This window comes from Chinchilla lanigera, unplaced genomic scaffold, assembly GCF_000276665.1.
Source record: "Chinchilla lanigera isolate Chin_1 unplaced genomic scaffold, ChiLan1.0 scaffold00056, whole genome shotgun sequence".
Classification (NCBI taxonomy): domain Eukaryota; kingdom Metazoa; phylum Chordata; class Mammalia; order Rodentia; family Chinchillidae; genus Chinchilla; species Chinchilla lanigera.
In genome coordinates this window covers 7,440,944-7,459,157 of record NW_004955457.1, presented here as the reverse complement: position 1 = coordinate 7,459,157, position 18,214 = coordinate 7,440,944, and the positions used below count along the sequence as shown (strand labels likewise).

The 18,214-nt window shown below is 35.1% G+C and overlaps 1 protein-coding gene across 7 annotated transcripts in view; it reads left to right on the top strand.

Moving 5' to 3' along the window:
* Positions 1–18,214, top strand: part of Creb1 (cAMP responsive element binding protein 1) — a 66,228-nt gene that overhangs the window by 31,473 nt on the left and 16,541 nt on the right. For all 7 annotated transcript variants that reach the window (XR_001236401.1, XM_013520691.1, XM_013520693.1 and 4 more), the window contains 4 exons: positions 2,516–2,616; positions 5,248–5,390; positions 8,117–8,299; positions 10,170–10,320. Coding sequence is in view for 6 of the 7 variants with exons in the window: in XM_013520691.1 (XP_013376145.1) it covers positions 2,516–2,616; positions 5,248–5,390; positions 8,117–8,299; positions 10,170–10,320 (578 nt within the window). In the remaining variant the exon portion in view is untranslated. The remainder of the gene's footprint in view (positions 1–2,515; positions 2,617–5,247; positions 5,391–8,116; positions 8,300–10,169; positions 10,321–18,214) is intronic.

Genomic DNA, 18,214 nt, shown 5'->3' with positions numbered 1-18,214 from the left:
GGAACTGAACTCACGACCTTGCGCTTGCCAGGCAGGCGCTTTTGCCGCTGAGCTAAACCCCCAGCCCCCGAACTATAATGGTTTATAAAATGGATTTTTACATGATTTCTTTTTTAGTCCACTATGGGTTTTTGTTTTGTTTTGTTTTAATTTTTAGTGCAGTTTCAGGTTCCCAACAAAATTGAGAAAGAGATAAGGAGATTTCCAAAATACCTTGTGGCTCCAAACATGCATATCCCTTCCCATATTGACTCTCCCACATCAGACTGGCACAGTTATTAAAATTGATGAACTTACACGGACACATCATAATTATTCCCAGTCCATAGTTTCAGTCTTGATGTTGGCACATTCTATGGCAGTGTGATTTTGTGGGGTTTTTTTGGTCTAAATTCCCTTTGTATTAAAAAGGGAATTAACACAATCTATTAAATAGTAGTCATTACTTCTTTCTGAATTGACAAATCCCTACAAATTAGAGAAGGGCAGTGTTTTTTGTACTGAGTACCATAATCCACTGAATGGGATGGAGGAGGGGTTGTGTGAAAAGCCACATATATACTTAATTTCCAAACTATCCTGGGGGTAGTTTATATAGCTTGTTTTAAGGAATTTCACATCAGAAGGAAATGTTCCCAAATCATTAAATGTTCTTCAGAAGTAGTTGTAAGAATGGGACAGGTATGAGTCAAACAGAAGGCAAAGAAAGAAAGACACAGATGTATAAAATTCTGGGGCCGGGGATATAGCTCAGCAGCGTAAGCGCCTGCCTGGCAAGCACAAGGTCCTGAGTTCGATTCCTCGTACCAAAAAAAAAAGGTACAAAATTCTGAGTAGAGTATTAAAAAACAACACTTATCACAGTACTATATACTTCGACTTTAGTTTTTGTGGTTTCTGGAATTTCTGACACTTTTAAGTCTCTTTTCACAGTTTCTGATCTGCTCTATATCTCTTTTTTTTTTTTTTTGTCTTTTTTGAGACACGATCTTGCTATGTTGCCCAGGCTGGTCTCAAACTCACAACGATCCTCCTGCCTCAGCCTCCTGAGTGCTGGGATTGCAGGTGTGTGCCACCACGCCCAGCTAATGCTGTATATCTCTTGAGAAAGTTTATGCATAAATTATGTTGACTAGACTAACTACAACAGCTACTGATCAATGGGAAATTTTTCTACATGCTCCATTAGCAGTAATCTGTAATATTTTTAATCTGCTAAGAATCATAGACTAAATTCAGCCTTGCTCATCATCTTAGCTATCCTTTCTGGATTCATTAATCATTGCCTGCTTTTTAAAGTATAAAGGATTTTTTTTAAGTGTGAAAGACTGTACTACCTTTACTCTAAAGGATTTAAATGGGTATATTACCTTATTATAAGTGTATTTTTTAACATGTTACTAGATTTACCTGATTTTTTTAAAGTGATGATGTGATGCATGTCACAAAGCACTGTCAAAATAAGTACCCACTGTCTAGAACCTTGAGGCTTGGACTACATAAAGAATACCTGTGGAGTTTCTCAGGTACCTCTGAATATGGTTTTTCTTAATTGCCATTGTCATATACGTATTTTGATGAGCTAACCCTTTTGTTTTGGTTAGATCTAATTCTCATTCTGACAGCATCATGTGCACCTGGTTTATGAAAGCACAAGGCAGTATAGACTAGAGAAAACTGGCAATATAGATTTATCAGTCAAGCATACTTAGGTGAGGGAACTGCTAATCTAGAAATGGTCTAAAAACACTACTGAGTTATTATTGCTTCTGCCAACACTGATTTGAGGCTGGAACCACTAAGATTTTGATGCTGGTGAGGATATCTAAAGTGGAGATGCTAAGTATTAATAGGGGCTCTGCTGCTGCTTCTTAGCTTTGTCACTTTAGTGAGTTACTGATCACTTTGTACTTTAATTCTTCCATTGTAAAACTGATATAATAATAGTAACCATTTGATGCCTGAATTACTATATTAAGTAATGTAAGTGCTTTCGCATAGCACCTGGCACATAGTAAGTCATCAGTAAAGTCTAGTTTCTGTTGTTCCACTTAAATGTTTATTCATTTACCATCATTATTTTTCAGTCTAGGATTACTTAACCCAAGATAGTTTTTTAACTTGAATTTTTGTTTAAGAATAATTTGTGAATGCCTATCTTGAAATATGTCTATTTGTAGTAGAGAACTTTATACAAAGTTGCTAAAACAACTATCTGGAAGGTGGTGAGGGATAACCAGTCTCTCTGGTAAATATACTTATTGTTTGGAGAGTAGTTAAAGGAAAATAGTTGTATAGACTTATGACCAAATATTGAATCAATCTTTCCCACATGTCCAAAACCTTTTTGTTGGTGATTTTGTTATAATAACTCTTAAAAATGGACAAGTAACACTAATGCACCCAAGGTTGATTACATAGAGTCCTGAAAGAAATTAAAGACAAACGTTTTAACGTTTATAAAATGTTATAGATACTGTGTGATTATTATGATAAAGCTCTTCTTTATTTTCAGATTTCAACTATTGCAGAAAGTGAAGATTCACAGGAATCAGTGGATAGTGTAACTGACTCTCAGAAGCGAAGGGAAATTCTTTCAAGGAGGCCTTCCTACAGGTATCAGACTTAATAGAGATTAGAATCAAAGATATGTAAGAAATCTTAGCTGCAGATAAAGGGATGTCAAAAGCTGAGTTAGCTGCTCAAGCCAGTACACATAGATTATTTCTTTCAAATACAGTGAAGCTTATTGCACAGAGAGATCAGTGCTTACTTTGAACAGTCCTGAATAAACTGATTCTTTTGTACACTGTGGTAGCTGCTGCTTTTCTGTTTTTAAAGTTTGGAATACATTTGATAAAGTTACCACATTCTGTAGTTTTGTGTCACTTCTGAGGCTATGCTAGTTATCTCCTTAGCTATACCTTTGCAAACCATTTGTTATGCTGTGATACTTAACAGGTTACTATTTATTAATTTAGTAGTTATTTCCATGTGGTACTTTGCTACCATCCTCTTAAGTTAAGAGGCACCTTACTATAGTTTCTGTGTTCAGCTGTGGATGTTGCCTGGCCTATTGCTTGCCTCCAAAGTAGACCAAACCATTTATTGTATGTAGAAATCGGCTCCATATTAAAATTCTCCAGTAAGTGCATAGCCACAGATCTTATTAAGCTTACTTTAAAGTTTAATAAATTTTAGATTTACAATTCGCTTCCTTGTTTTAAGTCTGAATTTCTTCTATTCAGGTATATTTCTTCCCCTTCTCCCACTTACTCAGTTAAGCTAGCCATTTTATCTGTCTTCATAATCAAATTAAGAATCCTAAGTTAAAATTGATAAATTTATTTTTTGTTTTTGTCTTGTTTTTTAAAATTTTTTATTTTAAAGAAAATAGTACAAAAAAAAACAGTAGCAAAATACAAACAAAACAAAACAAGGACGTTAAAACCAAATGATAGGGATTAACAGTGGTTGTTACATTACATATTGTTATCTTCAACAAAGTTGCTCAGATTAACAGATGTAAGAAGATTGATCAAATCATTAAAGGGGCTAAGAATAATAATAATTTATTATTTTCTTATTAAAGGAAATAATTTATTATTTTCTTATTCCCTTTAATGATTTCTTTTTGTTTTTTGAGACAGGGTCTCACTATAGTTCAGGCTGGCATTGAATTCACTACATAGCAAAGGCTAGTCTTGAGCTTGCTGTGATCCTCTTGCCTCAGCTCCTGAGTTGCTGGGATTACGGGCATGCACTACCATGCCTGATAAATTTTTGAGGTCTTAAGAAATTTTGTTTCTAGTTGTATGTTGTATGAACATATACTCGAAACATATCTTAGCTGCACACCTTCAAAGACACAGCCTTTATATTGGAAAAAACTCTCATTTGACTTGTCTCATGGCCTAAACCCTAACAATGATCATTTAAATAATTACACCTTAATAATCAAAAAAAGATGCCATGAGACCAGACACATCTAGTAAAAGGTTTGTGAAAGGGAATGGTATCATCCCTTATAATCAGACTTTCACACATGGGTACCATTAAGTTTATGAATTCCTGAAACATAACCCCTGTGTCTTAAGTATAGCAAAGTAACAAAGTTTCTTGTGACACTCTTGAAAGGTTGGGGAAATAGAGGTTAATTGATAGTACTGGAACAACCCATCTTTATAGTGATTAATTTATATCTAGAGAAAGTCCTTGAAAGACCCTGTACTTGATCTCATTTGACTTGGTATTTTAAATAGCAATGTGGCTGAAAAATACAAAAGTCCGGTTCATCAGATTTGCAAATGACAGCATCTTAAGTGATAAGTACCCCATGGATGGGAAAGTAAGTACTTTGAAAGCATAGCAGCTAAGGGAAGTAGACTGAAATAAAGATAGTAGTGCCGGGTGTGGTGGGGTCATGCCTGTAATCCCAGCACTTGGGAGGCTGAGGCAGGATTGTTGTGAGTTCGAGACCAGCTTGGGCTACAGTGTAAGCTCAAAGCAAGCCTGAACTGCATAGCGAGACCCTTCTCAAAAAAGATGGAAAAAAAAAAAAAAGTGATAGTAGTAACTATAACATTTCTGAACTTGGGTATAAAATAAAACCAGATGTTCAAGTATCAAATTCTGGGTTGAAAAAATATATTTGAAAAACCTACTTAGTTCTTTGATTATTGTTCACATAATAGGATCCAGTCCCCCTCTTCCACCACCACCAAGCCAAAATACTATAAGGCCACATTAGTAGTATCTAGACTACGGAAGAGAATTAACCCCACTGTTCATACCACATCAGGAATACTTCAAAACAAAGTGAAATATATCCAGAGAAGATGACTGGTTAGAACGAACCTTTTAGAGCTTTCAGTGATAACAGACAGCCCACTGCAGCATGTGGAGCCATAGGTTTGCCACTGCCAGATTAGAAGATGAATAATTTGTAAAACTGGAAAGAAAAAAAGAATAGTTTTGCAAAAGAGATGAAGAAATACATTTTCATGATAGTTTCCTATATATACACATATAGATACACACATAAGTATATGTGTTTTTCTTTATTTTGTTCTTTCCAGTTCTTACACTTGGCATCACTGATTCCTTTGGAATTTGTTCTTAAAATTTATATATCTTTCACTTGTGGTCTAAGCACTAATAACAGCTTTCTGCCGTTTTCAAATCTTTATTATTTGTATTTAGCCAGTAAATTTTACTTTTAATTAATATAGCGCTCTGTCTTTCTAGGAAAATTTTGAATGACTTATCTTCTGATGCACCAGGAGTGCCAAGGATTGAAGAAGAGAAGTCTGAGGAGGAGACGTCAGCCCCTGCCATCACCACTGTAACGGTGCCAACTCCAATTTACCAAACTAGCAGTGGACAGTACAGTGAGTAATCAATATTTCTGTATTGAAAACAGAAGCTAATGAGTGTATGCTTAGTAATGGACTCAAGTGCCAACTTGTTTCTCAGTCTTGCTATCATCATTGTATTTCCTTTATTCTTCAGTGTGCAGAGGTCTGTATGGAAGGGTTTTCTTCAGAGTTTTAGTTAGGGTTATTCAAGTAAGCCTTTTACATGTTCCTTTGCAGAGTTTAAGGTTTTTTGGACAACTAAATGAAACTCAAGATTTTAGTCCTCATGCTGAGAGAACATGAGTCTTTTCAGATAAAGGAAAAAAATCATTCTTTATGCTTAAAGCCAAAAAAAAATCTCAGTATAATTTATCTTACTTCCTAAGAGTAGTAAAATCATATTTAATAATGCTTTTATTATAAAAAGATAACATAAGGACTGCTAAAATTAACAGGACTCTTTACCTTTTTCCTCATATAAAGCAGAGATTTCTCCACAGATTTATTAGTTTCCATTTGTGATTCTCCATTTGACTACCCAAGTCTCTTGCTTTTTCTTATCTTACACCTAAATTTATTGAAAACTGCTTTTGAATTCTACGTTTGTTTGATCAAAGACATTTGTATGAATCGCACTTTCCCTTTCCTCTACCTTTTCCTTTCAGTGTATCTTATACATGATACCCAGGTTCCTGATTTTTTCATCTCAGCCAAAAACACTGGTTTGCCAAAATGCAGTTTACATTCCACCTATATTAAAAACAGATTCTCAAGTTGCAAAATTTTTGGTTCTCACAAAGCTAAACTTAGACTAAGCTATCTGTTCACTAAGCTTAATGAGTTTAGTTATCTTCTGTTTTGTTGTCATTGGCAGAGTACATCTCTATGGCTGTGTGTGTGTATACATTTTCAGTTTACAATAGCTTCATATACAGATAACTTCAGTTATTTAAGGCATGTCTTTTATGATACTGACATATCACCTTTATTTTCCCCTTACTTCAGCATACCTAAGGTATATAAAATATTCCTGTCAGTAACAGAGATTCACTATTGCAGAATTTCCCACTTGAACTAGAAAGCGTGCTTTTTAGGAAAGAAACATACCTGAATCTGAAAGAGGGAAGTGAAGTTTAGAGAAGTACTATCATCCCTTTACATACTTGATTTTATATCTACTTCTCCAGTGGCTGAAAACTACTAGTTTTAAGAGATTAGTAATACTTTGAAGCCGGGCTTGGTGGTGCATGCCTGTAATCCCAGCACTCAGGAGGCTGAGGCAGGAGGATCATTGCAAGTTTGAGACTAGCCTGGGCTACAAAGTGAGCTCAAGGCCAGTCTGAACTCCATAGTGAGACCCTGTCTCAAAAAAGACCAAAAAAAAATAATAATACTTTGAGATTTTATAAGCTTTATTCATTATATTTATCTTTCTTCTCTCTTGCACATGTGGCTTTGTTGTATTAAGCAATATAATGATTACTCACGTGTACAGCAACATTTATATATTTCTTAACTTACAAAATGAAGGTTGTCAAATAACAAGTGTTAAGAGGGTTATAGTACTATTAAACATAAAGGTTCCTTTTTATCCCTCTCCAATAGTAAGAGTGATAGGTAGTCTTCATTATTTTTCATATACATGCTGTCCTGTTACATACACATTTGTGCAATCTCAGCTAAGTTTACACTTAATTGTATTTCTTTTGTCTAAATTTCTGGTAGAAACATGTAGCACTAGAGACATACCAGTTACTTGACATCTGTCTGTATTTTTTGTTTTATGGAAATTGGTTTTGTTGAAACTATCTCAATTCCTTTGGGGGTAATCAAAGGTATGAATAAGTATTATAGAGAAAAAACGTCAGTAGGATCATACTTCAGTTTTTAAAGTATTTTTGTATACACAACCTTATTTAATGTTTGCAACAGTTACACTAAGTAGCTATTTTTACAGAAGAGATAACAGAATCAAATAACAGTTCAGGGTAGAGCTTGAACTACAGCCCAAATTTTTTCGTACTAATTTTTTCTTCCTTCTACTCCTCTTGAGTTCATTGCTGTATAGCGCCCCCCCCCAAAAGTGCTAATTAAATATACAGTACTGGGTACAATGGCACACTCGTAATCCCAAGACAGAGGGAGTTGAGGCAGGAAGATCGCAAGTTTGAATTCTATCTGGGCAAGTAAGCAAGGGCCTGTCTGAGAGGATGGATGGATGGATGGGTAGATAGGTGGATGGGGGGCTGGGGCTGGGGATGTAGCTCAGTGGCAGAGTACCCCTGAGTTTGATTCTCAGTACACATAACCATTTATCGGGTGCCTGTTACATGTTTACCCCCTGTGCATGAAAGTAGAGAACAGTCACATTTCCTTCCTTCAAAATATATATTTACTGTCCTGGCAGCAAATTTTAATACATTGTATAGTTCATGTTAGAGTAAAGTATGTGTCACAAAGGTAAGGACTTCCTATGAGCCAAATAAGTTCAAAAGCAATTTGATATTTCTCTATTTGCCTTCGTTTTAAAAATTATTAACAGGCATTATTATCAATTATAATGAAGTTCATAGGGTACATTTCTGTTACAGAAACTGAAAGTGGTTTTCCTAGGTAGAAAGTTGATGGTTCTTGGTGCTGGTATTTATAATTTCACCTAGGATTGTCTCTGCAAATTTTCTACATTGAATTTAATGTGTTTTAAAGATCTCTATATAGTATTAATTAAACTTGTAACAATTAACTTCGTTGGGTTGTAGTTGCCATTACCCAGGGAGGAGCAATACAGCTGGCTAACAATGGTACCGATGGGGTACAGGGCCTTCAGACATTAACCATGACCAATGCAGCTGCCACCCAGCCGGGTACTACCATCCTACAGTATGCACAGACCACTGATGGACAGCAGATCTTAGTGCCCAGCAACCAAGTTGTTGTTCAAGGTAAGGGAGTTCAGAGCTCACAGGTGTGGTTCTCTGAAAGATTAAAATTTAATCTTGACTTTCAAAAAAAGTAAGTATCATGTTCCAAAGCACTATTAAATGTAGTTATCTTTTCTTTAATAAAATTTTCCATGAACTCTTCCATTATTCCACTTGGACCAAAATGTCATGGCATAAAAACAACTATTTTCAGTTTTTAAATATAACATGCATCTTTAACACTTTTAGGATTTGGGGATAGGAGAAACAGGGTTAGTTAGAAAGAAATCATAAGGTAGGAAAAATTTATCCTAGATCTGATTCTATGTGGAACTTCTGACTTTGAGCAGGACCCTGCCTCTCTCCTTCTGTTTTGCCCTGTTTTTTAAAATCATGTGTCAAATGAAAATTGTGCTAGTGACTGGTAAGAATTTTGGAGGTTCAGAATTCTGTGTCTTACTTTTTATTCAAGGGAAAATTAGATCCTCTTTTCTAAATTCATCAGTTTTTCTTTCAAATGAAAACACTGTACTCCAAAAGATAACATGATAGTATACAAGTCTTCTGGTCTTTCGAGAAAAAGTAGTTGTTAAATCTTGATTAATTATAGAAATGGCTTTTTTCTTATTAAACTTAATGTTTTATTTATTTCAGGAATCTGTGAATAGAAGTTGACCATTTTTTGTTGAATTCATTTGAATACTACAAGAATATGATTTATGTCAGATCTGAAATTTGTAGATTGAGGAATTAATAAGTTTTTGAAAAATATTTTCATTGATAATTTGCCTGTTAGGTAAAGACATTTATATCCCTTCACGGATAATTACTTTCGCATAATTCTGAAACACCAACTAGAAAGTCATAGTTTAAAGGGCCCTAATGTATTTACAGAACATGTTCTGCTTTAAACAGATAATATTTGAATATTTTGCTTATTAGTGGGAGTAAAACACCTTTTCACTTTACATGCAGGTACTCAAAAATTGTAAAGCAGGATGTCAGTGAATTTGAATTCTGAACGTCAGTTTGAAGATGGTAACATGTTTAGTATATAAATCTTTTCCACTCAAACTACACATTTCAAGTAATAGATATCTAAATATGGCTAATTTTATAAAGACCTTCACATTCTCTCATAGCGTTAGGTTTCTCATTTTAGAACAGCATATTCCTTAACACAGTTTTTTGGAGCAGTTTGACAAATAGGGATTGTTACTTTTCACAAATGGTGAATTGTTTAGTTAGAAAAATAAAATTTGAGTTTACTTAGCCATTAGTTACACTAAAACCATGTTTACAGATAATATAATTGGCATCAAACTATACACTTTTTCATACTTGCCATTTTGTTTACATTAGAAATTTACAATAGTTGACCATTATGCTTTATTTTCTCTTCCATTTTGCTATTTTATGAAAAATCATGGTCGTTTTTATGTCGTGGCAAGAGTCTACTTGAAATTTTTTAATATGAATTTACCAATATCAAAGGAAGACACTGAGGACTATACTCTATCTAGGAAGATCAAGCCAGCTGTGCCCTACTTCCCTTTTAGACTTAAGGTTGGTAAGCATGTTAACAACAGAACAGAACTGCATTGCAATGAAAGATGAATATAAGATCAAATAGACACAGGTTACAACCTCTTTTACCCAAGTGTCTATACTGCTAAATACATTAAATTTGGATTTATTTCTAAGTAATGAAGAAAAAAACTGATTTTTTTTTTGATTTTTTTTGATTTTTTTTTTTTTTTTTTACATTTTAGCTAGAATCATCTGTTCCTTACTGTTTCTCTTCTAATATGTTCAGATTGATGATTGGCAGACAAAATTGAGTCAAGTCAGTGTTTGTGTCTTAAACCTTGCTCACTGTTTTTCTTCTCAGCTGCCTCTGGAGATGTACAGACATACCAGATCCGCACAGCACCTACCAGCACCATCGCCCCTGGAGTTGTCATGGCGTCCTCCCCCGCACTTCCCGCACAACCTGCTGAAGAAGCAGCTCGAAAGAGAGAAGTCCGTCTAATGAAGAACAGGTACACACATCCCACTTACTTAGATGTCGTGGGTTGAGTACATCCACAAACTATGACATACGTCTTTATAGGTACTGATAATGGGATTTTTTTTTTTTTTTTACTGGAGATTTTTTTCTTGCAAAATTGATGGATCTTGCTGAAATAGCTTTTGTTTAGTAAACTTCATTTTAAAAATGGCCAGTAAGATTTTATCTGTCTTTAATCAGAAACATTTTCTAGTTACCCCATAGGAAATGTGAGATGGAGCTTTGCTATGTTTGTAATTTGCTCCATCCAACTGGCTGGGTTATTTAAAAATTATTTTTCATGAGTAGTATTGTTCAGTAAGGAGTATCATGTGTATTCACATTAACTGTTAAACTTTTATATTCAGCTTATTTTTAATAAAGTAAATATATGGTGGCCATTCCATTTTTAATGAATATTTTTTCTTTTCTCAAAATAACATATAAAGAGTCCTTGAAAACAGATTAATGCTAAGAATACCATGTTACTGACAAAATCTTAAAATAGACAGGCATCAACAGTAAAAGTACTACATAGAATGGCTGGGAGTGTATGCAGCTTAATGGTAGCAGACTGGCCTAGTATGAGCAAGGAGGTCTGGGGTTCAGTGCCCAACACCACACACAAAAAGGAAAACCTGTGAAATGTAGACAAAGTTATTCTCAAAAAGTAACTTCATTGCTATAAATGATTTTGCCGTTTATAACAATAAAAGTTACTAAATATTTAGCTGAAGATTTTAATATGGAAATGGCTAAGACAAACTGAAAATAAAAGTTGTAAAGATAAAAGGTTTGAAATTGATGAAAACATTGTACTTTTCACCCCAAGATTCTTCAAATACTATGGTAAAGTGGAAGAAACAAATTTAATTCGGAAGAGTCTAGCTTCAAGTGCTGGCTGTACCCCTTACCTGTGACTTGGAGAACCTGTTAATCTTCTGTACTTGCAAGTTTTCTCCTTTGTAAAACAGGGTACCCCACCCACCCAAAGTGGTATTCTAAAGGGCAAGTTAAATTACTCTTCTGAAAGCACTTCGTAACTAAAGTGCTCTGTTGAATTGTTTCTTTTTTTGAGTGATTTCATGTTTTGGCAGAAGTCTCTTTGTTCCTAAAACATTCTTAGCTGCCATAGTATTAATTACATCTAAGCTATGAGAAATGACAGAGCCATTCTAAGATATTAGGGGGGAAGTTGGGAAGATGAATGACTTTTATTTGTGCCCTGTCAGCCTGACTTTCTGTAAGTACTGAAGTTGTAATACTAAACAAAAACTGAATTCATATTTGAATGTATTTTAAAATATAAACTATGCATTTAAACCTTTAGTTTTAAAATATTTGTAAAGAAATACTTAAAACCCTTTTTTAAAATTAGAAATGTCTGTTAAAGAAGTCTCAGGTGGGCATGGTGGCACACACTTGTAAATCTTGCACTCTGGGAGGCTAAGGTTGGAGGATTACAAGTTAAAGCCCAGGCTGGGCAACTTACTGACTTCACAAGATTCTGTCTCAAAATGGCTAGGGATGCAGTTCAGTATGAAGGCCCTCTCCCTGCCATCCCCATAAAAGAAGTCTCAAGCAAATGCCTCCTTGTAAAATTTAAAGCAGCAGCATTTACTAAAGAAAACTGTACTAAGCAGAAAAATCAGAAGATAAATCTTTTTGATTATAAAATAAGAAAAAATACTTCAGGGCTCCTGTGATGGCACACACCCATTATCTTAGCACTTTTGGAAGCCGAGGAAGGAGGATCGCTTAGTGGGAGCAGTTTAGTAATTCAGCAAGACGCTGTATCAAAATAAAAAGTTAAAGAAAGAGCTGAGGATATAGCTTACCCTGAGTTCCCTGGATTCAATTTTCAGTAATGCCAAAAAAAAAAAAAAAAAAAAAGAGGAAGAAGACTTTACATTGTGTCTATGTAGTTTGGCTGTGTTTACAAAAAACATTTCCCTCTCATTCAGAAAAGCAGTGTGATGTAGTGTATGAGGAGCCAGCACTGTAGCTTCCCACCTGCTCCATCACAGAGAAACCAGCCCAGACCACTGCCCATGGTGGAAACTCACTGACAGACTAAATTTGTTTTTCTCTGTTCATTTTTCCTTCCTATTTGTAATCCGCTCTGTTCCCCATCTCACCTACCACGTTAGGAACAGGTATACAGCTTCCTAAGAATCTTCTTCACATGAGATAGAGAAGATACCTGACTTAATTATGGAGTCCAATAAAATACTTTTGCTTGGATTTAGTTACAGTGGTCTTAAAAGGGAGACTTCCCACAGATTACTTCTCCCCTTCATTACCATATTATTGCTGCTTCTGCTTTTTCAGCTTTTATTCAGTGGTACCTGGCTTCTCTGACCACCCCCCATAGTCCTATGTCTGTAAAAGGTAAAGATTTCCCCCTACAAATACATTTAGCAAATCTACTATTCTCTCTTCATTAAATTTTACCTCTGTGGAGTATTTAACACTTTTGAATGCTTATTCTTCTAAACTGTTTTTTTGGCTCATTCACCTGGTTTTCTATCTAGTTTATAAATTTTCTCTTGGAACTTTCATGTATTTCAGGTATCACCCATGTGCTGATACCTGATAATTTTATATATTCTGATTTTGATATTTCCTCTGACTTAAGTTCTTTATATTATTCATTCTATTATTCACTTTATAAAGGAGGAGAAGGTGAATATCAGAGAAAAGAAGGACACATCTTTTAATAGATTGGTAGAACTGAGATTTGAACCTGTGCCTGGGGCTGAAACCTGTGAACATGCTACTTCACTGCTATGCTTCTACCCAGAGCACATGGCAGTGTGCTGAGGTATGCAGCACCAGGAAGTAAACATTGAATGCTTTCCTTAGGTGTTCGTTTTGTTCAAATACTTGAGAAAAATAGACATTATTTTAAAAGCTTAAAATTTTTAAGTAAGTTCACATTACAGTGGTTACTTTGTGCTTTTTTCCAAAATCCCCTTACTTACTTTCCAGGTGTTGTGAGTACTTGTGAAAAAGTTAGAGAAATATTCTCCTCCTAAACATTCTAGGATGACTGTCTCTTACGTACATCAGATAAAGCCTATCTTAAAATAGCCTTGAATGGAAAAAGGTTGGCAGCCCCAAAAGTACACTATCCAAATTGCTGTTTACTCCAAAATGAAACTAGCATCCTCAAAAGAAAATAGAGATGGTTGTATTAATTTGTGTTACTACACTACAGTCACAAAAGCTCGTTGCCTTAACAACAACAAAATTTCTTCCTTACTTACAAGTTATGTTTTGACACCTGCAAGTCAGTGGCCTGGGGCTCTCCTTCACATGCTGTCTGGTTCATGGATCTCAGCTGAAGCAGCAGCACTTGTGAGACATGGCATTCTTGCACTAACAGGAAAAGGGCAATGTTTTTGAAAGCATATGCTGGACTGTGGTGAACATCATGTAAACTTGTATTGATTGGCCGCAACATAGCAAAGACAAGTGCAAAGTTAGTAGAGTGTGGACACAGCTCTTCCAGTGGAGAGAAGGAGGAAAAAATTGTGAAAAGTATTACAGTTTGCCCTCTAAAGTTCTCTAATGACCAGAATGGTAAAGAGGGGTTTACTAGCAGATATTTTAAAATTAGTACATGTTTGCAGTACATGTTCACATGTGCAGAATTGGTACATGTACATAACACATCTTAATTTCTTTTTGATACCTTTACCCTCCCTTCCCTCAATTTCTTGCAGATTTTTTAAAGATAAAAGTAATAAAGGATAATGTTAAATAGACTTGACCATATAAAAATGTTAAACTTATGTTCAAGGAAGAAAAAGATAATGTAGAAAAGCAAACAGTAAACTGGAAACATTTTAACAATGTCAGACTAATGAATTGAGGATATAAACAGGCAGAATCACAAAAAATAAATGGGCTAAATATTAAAAATTCCAAAGTGTATTTAATGTAAATTAAGGTGCCTCCATTAAGCTGTATGTACAGCTCTCTAATAAGAATGAAAATATATTTTTATTGAAATGAGACAATTTTACTGACATGGGACAGTGTTCTTAATGGACAAAAGTGGATTACCAAAGAATACGTACGTTACAGTCATATTTAGAAATTTACTATTAAAAATAAAATATGCTCATGTATAAGCATATGCAGTGCTCTTTAATTGCACCATCCAAAAATGTTAAGTATTCTAGAGTATATTTTCTTCTAGTACAAAGATACATACACATTTTAATATATAATTTTAACCTTTAATTTTAGGTTTACAAAAGATTGGTAAATACAGTAGTACCCAGGTGCCTACCCTTCATTCATCATCTTCTAATTTTAGCATAATACATACATAATCAGAATGTTTATCAAAACTAAGAAGTACATTGCTTTAATACTACTAGCTGAATTACACATTTTACTCAGATTTCTCCCATTTTTTGTATTTCTTTTACAAAATCCAGTCTAGGTACCACATTGAATTTGTCTTGTCTCCTTCATCTCCTCCAATCTTTGAAAGTTTGTTTTCTTGTCTTTCATAGCCTTCATTATCTAATACTTTAGAAAAGTAGCAACCTGACTTCTTCTAGACTATCTCTCAGTTTGGGTTTGTTAGATGTTTTATTATGATTAGACTGAGGTATTAGATTTTGAGGAAAATCCTACAGTGGTATGCCAAGGTTTTATCATATCAGAGAACACATACCAGCATGACTTACTACCTACTGATGAATTTAACTTTGGTTAAAGTGCTGGCCACATTTCTCCACTGTAGGGTTAACCAGAGTTAACCATATTTTTCTTTTTCTACTGCATTCCTTAGAAGCTGTTTTCACTAAGTTTAGCCCACAGTGAAGGGGAGCAAAATTAAACCTTAACTCTTAGAAGAGATACTATTAAAGAATTTCTGGTCACTTGTTACAACCACTGCAGTAGTTGGTATATTTTATGGAGGTTACCTAGAGCCTGTGCAAACACCTCCTTTCTCTTGTAAGGATTGCCCACTAATTTTAGTACAAGTTCCTTATCCTAAAAATGCATAGGACTGAAAGAGTCCTAGTGTGTTTCTGATTTAAGAATAATTGCATAGTAGATTAATCAGTTAAGCATCCTTAATCTGAAAATACAAAATTTAGAACTTTTCGAGTGTCACAGTGGTTTTAGATTTCAGAGCATTTTAGGTTTTTGAATTAGAGATTGTCATCCTGGATTCACTGATAAATCTTGTCCACAGATAACTACTGTGATACTGTAAGGGAAATTTTCTATTTCTACCATCCATTCTTCTACATTTACTGACTGAATTTCTTCTCTAAGATATGCTCATTTCCCCTGTTTATATCAGTAAGGCCTTGTCGTTGAGGAATTTATAATCCATTACTATTCTACATTATGTTATTCTCATTGTTTAGCTTTTGCTATTAAGAACTCTTTACAGGTTGCCTTCTTTGAACTAGTTCTTTGCCCCTCCTCCCTTTTTTAAGCATATCCTTATTTTCTGATACTACCAGATTAGTTAGACTACTCATATTGTGTTTTTTACTGTTTTCATCTCAGAATCAGCCATTTCTTTAATGAGTCCAGTTCCTTTTTGTGGGAAAATGGCATTTAGAAATATGATTAGCAAGTATTTTTTTCTAGTCTCTGGCTTTCTTCTATTTTTGAACATTGTCTTTTGCTAAGTAAACAATTTTCATTTTTATAAGGTCCAGTTTATGAATTTTGTTTTTATACATCCGTGCTTATGGTATTATACTAAGAATGCCTTTTGTAGGGGAGTACCAGGAATGGAACTCAGGACCTTGCACTTGCCAGGCAGGCACTATGCTGCTGAGCTATATTCCTGTCCCCAGAATTCTTTACCTAACATTATTATCACAGATTTTTTTTTCTTATGTTTTATAAAAGTATGTTACCATTTTGTTTGATGTTTAAGTCTGTGCTCCCATTTGAGTTAAGTTTCATAAAAGGTGTGAAGGATGTTTCGAGATTCATTACTTATATATGGAAAACCATTTTTTAAGGACCATTTACTAAAAATACTGTCTTTTCTCTATTGAATTCCTTTGCTCTTACCAAAACCTGGTTGAACATGCTTGTATGGGTCCGTTTCTTGGCTCACTGCTTCATTGTGTGTGTGTGTTCTTTTATGAGCACCCCACTATCTTGATTACTGTAGCATTGTAGAAAGTCTCAAATTTAATAGTGTAAGTCCTCCAACTTTTTTCCTCTTACACAGAATTGTACATTTTCATGTAAATTTTGAAATCTGCTTGTTAATATATTCATGACAACCATAATTCATGTCTTGCTGCTAGCCAATTTGAACCACTGGTGGTATATGCATGACTGTCCCATTGGGCAGCTTGTACCACTTTTTATCGGTCTTTTTACTAAAAAATTAATTTAAAAAAACTGCCTGACAGGACAGTCATGCATGTACCCCTGGTGGTTCAAGCCAGTGGAAATGTGTTAAATGTCTGCTGAAAGCTTGCTGGGATTTTGATGAAAATTGCAATGAGTCTATACATCAAATTGAGGAGAATTGATACCTAAACAGTAAAGTCTTCCCGCTCTATCAATAAGTATACTCCCTACGTTCCAGCATACAGAGTCTCACATATTTTGTTGAAGTTGTGCCTATTTCTGAGTTTTTCATTTGTTGGGGACAAATACCATTTTGAGTGGTACACTGCTGGTGTAACAAAATTGACTCATCTGAGGATATAGGAATAAAACAAACGCAGTCTCTCACATACTCTCACCCAACAATACCAAAAACTTCTGTAACCAAATGTAACTTCTTCCCCACACACTAGGCAAGCAGTCTTTTCTGTAGGGATCATCAGTTAAGTGTCCTCTAACTTAAAAACAATTCTTACGAATAATTTAAAAACAATTCTTAAGAAGATAGCATCTGATCCCACAGATTGAGTGCTCAGTCCCACTACAACAAACGTCTACTTCATCTGCCAGTCACAGGTTCCAGGTTATTTTGCCTGTTTGGCTGGTTGGTTGTTGCCAACCTCCAGAGTTCCCAGATGGGAATAGTGATAATATGCCTGTAATCCTAATACTCTGGGAGGCTGAGACAGGAGGACTGCAAATTTGATCCTAGCCTGAGCAATTTAGCAACTTAAGAGACAGCGTGTCAGAATGAAAAGGGCCGAGGACAGGTAGCTCAATTCCCAGTATTGCCAAAAAAACCCAAAAGTTCCCATCATAGGATCTAGTTAAAATTTGCTGGAGTAGTTTACAGAACAAAGGGAAACACTTAAGTTGACTGTTTTATTATAGAGGATGTTTTACAGGATACAATAAAATAGCCAGGTGAAGAGCTACATAGGGTGAGATATGGAAGTGTCCTGTGTCCATATGGAGTTGGAGTGTGTCATTCTTTCAGCACACGTGATGCTTTCTCACCCTCCTGGAAGCTTCGGTGTTTTCAGTTGTTGGAAAGTTGCCAAAACTATTCTTTTTGGGTTTTATGAAAGTTTCATTACTTAGACGTGATTGATGAAATCACTGGCCATTGGTGATCAACTCAGCCTTCAGCCCTTCATTTTTGCCTCTGAAGTTGGGGAGTAGGAGTAAGAGTCTCACCCTTTTAATCCAGCCTGATCCTCCTGGTAGCCAGCCTGGAGAGTGCTGGTTTACCAGGCAGCTTATTAGCATCCAAAAAAGACTAACTTTGCAGGTTGGATCCCAGGAATTTTAGGAGTTATGCAAGAAGGAAGACCAAAGCAAGTATACATACAAACCTTTTACTCTGTGACCTTCCAAATTTAGTTCAAGGAGCTTTATTGTTTTTTCAAGATTTCTTTGGGATTTTTACATAATCATGTTACCTACAAGTTAATTTTCAAATTGTTCTTTCTAATCGGAATGTCCTTTAGTCT